This window comes from Nanorana parkeri, unplaced genomic scaffold, assembly GCF_000935625.1.
Source record: "Nanorana parkeri isolate BGI_ZX_2015 unplaced genomic scaffold, ASM93562v1 scaffold926, whole genome shotgun sequence".
Taxonomy (NCBI): Eukaryota; Metazoa; Chordata; class Amphibia; order Anura; family Dicroglossidae; genus Nanorana; species Nanorana parkeri.
This window is the reverse complement of record NW_017307194.1, coordinates 390938-393370: the sequence shown is the minus strand read 5'-3', so window position 1 is coordinate 393370 and position 2433 is coordinate 390938. Positions and strand designations below refer to the sequence as shown.

Genomic DNA, 2433 nt, shown 5'->3' with positions numbered 1-2433 from the left:
AGAGTGGAGAGGTGCAGAGTGGAGAGGTGAAGAGTGGAGAGGTGCAGAGTGGAGAGGTGCAGAGTGGAGAGGTGAAGAGTGGAGAGATGCAGAGTGGAGAGGTGTAGAATAGAGAGGTGCAGAGTGGAGAGGTGCAGAGTGGAGAGGTGCAGAGTGGAGAGATGCAGATTGGTGAGGAGCAGAGTGGAGAGGGGAAGAGTGGAGAGATGCAGAGTAGAGAGGTGCAGAGTGGAGAGGTGCAGAGTGGAGAGGTGCAGAGTGGAGAGATGCAGATTGGTGAGGAGCAGAGTGGAGAGGGGAAGAGTGGAGAGGTGCAGAGTGGAGAGGTGCAGAGTGGAGAGGTGCAGAGTGGAGAGGTGTAGAATAGAGTGATGCAGAGTGGAGAGGTGCAGAGTCGAGAGGTGTAGAGTGCAGAGCGGAGAGGTGAAGAGTGGAGAGGAGCAGAGTGGAGAGGTGTAGAATAGAGAGATGCAGAGTGGAGAGGTGCAGAGTTGAGAAATGCAGAGTGGAGAGATGCAGAGTGGAGAGGTGCAGAGTGGAGAGGTGTAGAGTGCAGAGTTGAGAGAAATGCAGAGTGGAGAGATGCAGAGTGGAGAGGTGCAGAGTGGAGAGGTGCAGAGTGGAGAGGTGTAGAGCGGAGAGATGAAGATGGGAGGGATGATGAGAGATGCAGAGTGGAGAGGTGCAGAGTGGAGAGGTGTAGAGTGCAGAGTTGAGAGAAATGCAGAGTGGAGAGATGCAGAGTGGAGAGGTGCAGAGTGGAGAGGTGCAGAGTGGAGAGGTGTAGAGTGGAGAGATGAAGATTGGAGTGATGCAGAGTGGAGAGGTGCAGAGTGGAGAGATGAAGATTGGAGAGATGCAGAGTGGAGAGGTGCAGAGTGGAGAGATGAAGATTGGAGAGATGCAGAGTGGAGAGATGCAGAGCACGGAGGTGGAGAGGTGCAAAGTTAAGAAGAGCAAAGTGGAGAGGAGCAGAGTGGAGAGATGCAGAGTAGAGAGGTGCAGAGTGTGGAGGTGCAGAGTAGAGAGATGCAGAGTGGAGAGGTGTTTAGTGGAGAGCACGGCGTGGAAAGTTGTACAGTACAGAGATGCGGAGTAGAGAAAAACAGAGAGGTGCAGAGTGGAGAGGTGTGGGGTTTACAGATGCAGAGTGGGGAGTAGGGTGGTGTGGAATCCAGTGGTGGGGAGGTGTGGAGAGTGGGGGAGGTGTGAAATGCAGTGGTGGGGAATGGGGAGGTGTGGGGTGCAGTAGTATTAAATGGAGTGGTGTGGAATATAGAGGTGTGGAGTGCAGTGGTGTGGAATGGAGAAGTGCGGAGTACAGTGGTGGGGAGTTGGGAGGTGTGAAGTGGAGTAATGTGGAGTGGAGTGCAGTGGTGTGGAATGGAGAGGTGCAGAGTGCAGTGGTGTGGAATGGACAGGTGCAGAGTGTAGAGGTGTGGAGTAGTGTGGAATGGAGAGGTGGGGAGGTGTGCAGTGCAGTAGCATGGAATGAAGTGGTGTGGAGTAGTGTAGAATGGAGAGGTACGGAGTGGAGTAATGTGGAATGGAGAGGTGTGGAGTGCAGTGGTGGGGAGTGGGGAGATGTGGAGTGCAGTGGTGGGGAGGTGTGTAGTAGTGTAGAATGGACTGGTGCGGAGTGCAGGGGTGGGGAGGTATGGAGTAGTGTGGAGAAGGGAGGTGCGGAGTGGAGTAGTGTAGAATGGAGGGGTGCGGGGTGGAGAGGCATGGAGTAGTGCAGAATGGAGGGTGCAGAGTGGAGTAATGTGGAATATACATGTGTGGAGGGCAGTGGTGGGGAGGGATGGAGTGGAGTCGTGTAAAACGGAGGGGTGCGGAGTGGAGTCATGTGGAATATAGAGGTGCGGGGTGGAGAGGCATGGAGTAGTGCAGAATGGAGGGTGCAGAGTGGAGTAATGTGGAATATACATGTGTGGAGGGCAGTGGTGGGGAGGGATGGAGTGGAGTCGTGTAAAACGGAGGGGTGCGGAGTGGAGTCATGTGGAATATAGAGGTGTGGAGTGCAGTGGTGGGGAGGGGTGGAGTGGAGTAGTGCAGAATGGAGGGGTGCAGAGTGGAGTAATGTGGAATATAGATGTGTGGAGGGCAGTGGTGGGGAGGGATGGAGTGGAGTAGTGTAAAACGGAGGGGTGCGGAGTGGAGTAATGTGGAAGATAGGAGGTGTGGAGTGCAGTGGTGGGGAGTGGGGTGGAGTGGAGTAGTGTAGAATGGAGGGGTGCGGAGTGGAGTAATGTGGAATATAGAGGTGTGGAGTGCAGTGGTGGGGAGGTGTGGAGTGGAGTAGTGCAGAATGGAGGGGTGCGGAGTGGAGTAATGTGGAATATAGAGGTGTGGAGTGCAGTGGTGGGGAGTGGGGTGGAGTGGAGTAGTGTAGAATGGAGGGGTGCGGAGTGGAGTAATGTGGAATATAGA

General features: G+C 54.6%; 1 protein-coding gene across 1 annotated transcript; it reads right to left on the bottom strand.

Moving 5' to 3' along the window:
* Nucleotides 1–1254: 1254 nt before the first annotated feature.
* Nucleotides 1255–1779, bottom strand: LOC108795049 (early nodulin-75-like). The gene has a single exon (XM_018566220.1). The coding sequence runs from the start codon at nt 1777–1779 to the stop codon at nt 1255–1257; it is 525 nt and encodes a 174-aa protein (XP_018421722.1).
* Between the last annotated feature and the right edge of the window lie 654 nt (nt 1780–2433).

Excerpts from the sequence above, each read along its gene's own strand:
- LOC108795049 (XM_018566220.1), bottom strand. The coding sequence starts at position 1,779 with ATGTATATTCCACATTACTCCACTCTGCACCCTCCATTCTGCACTACT.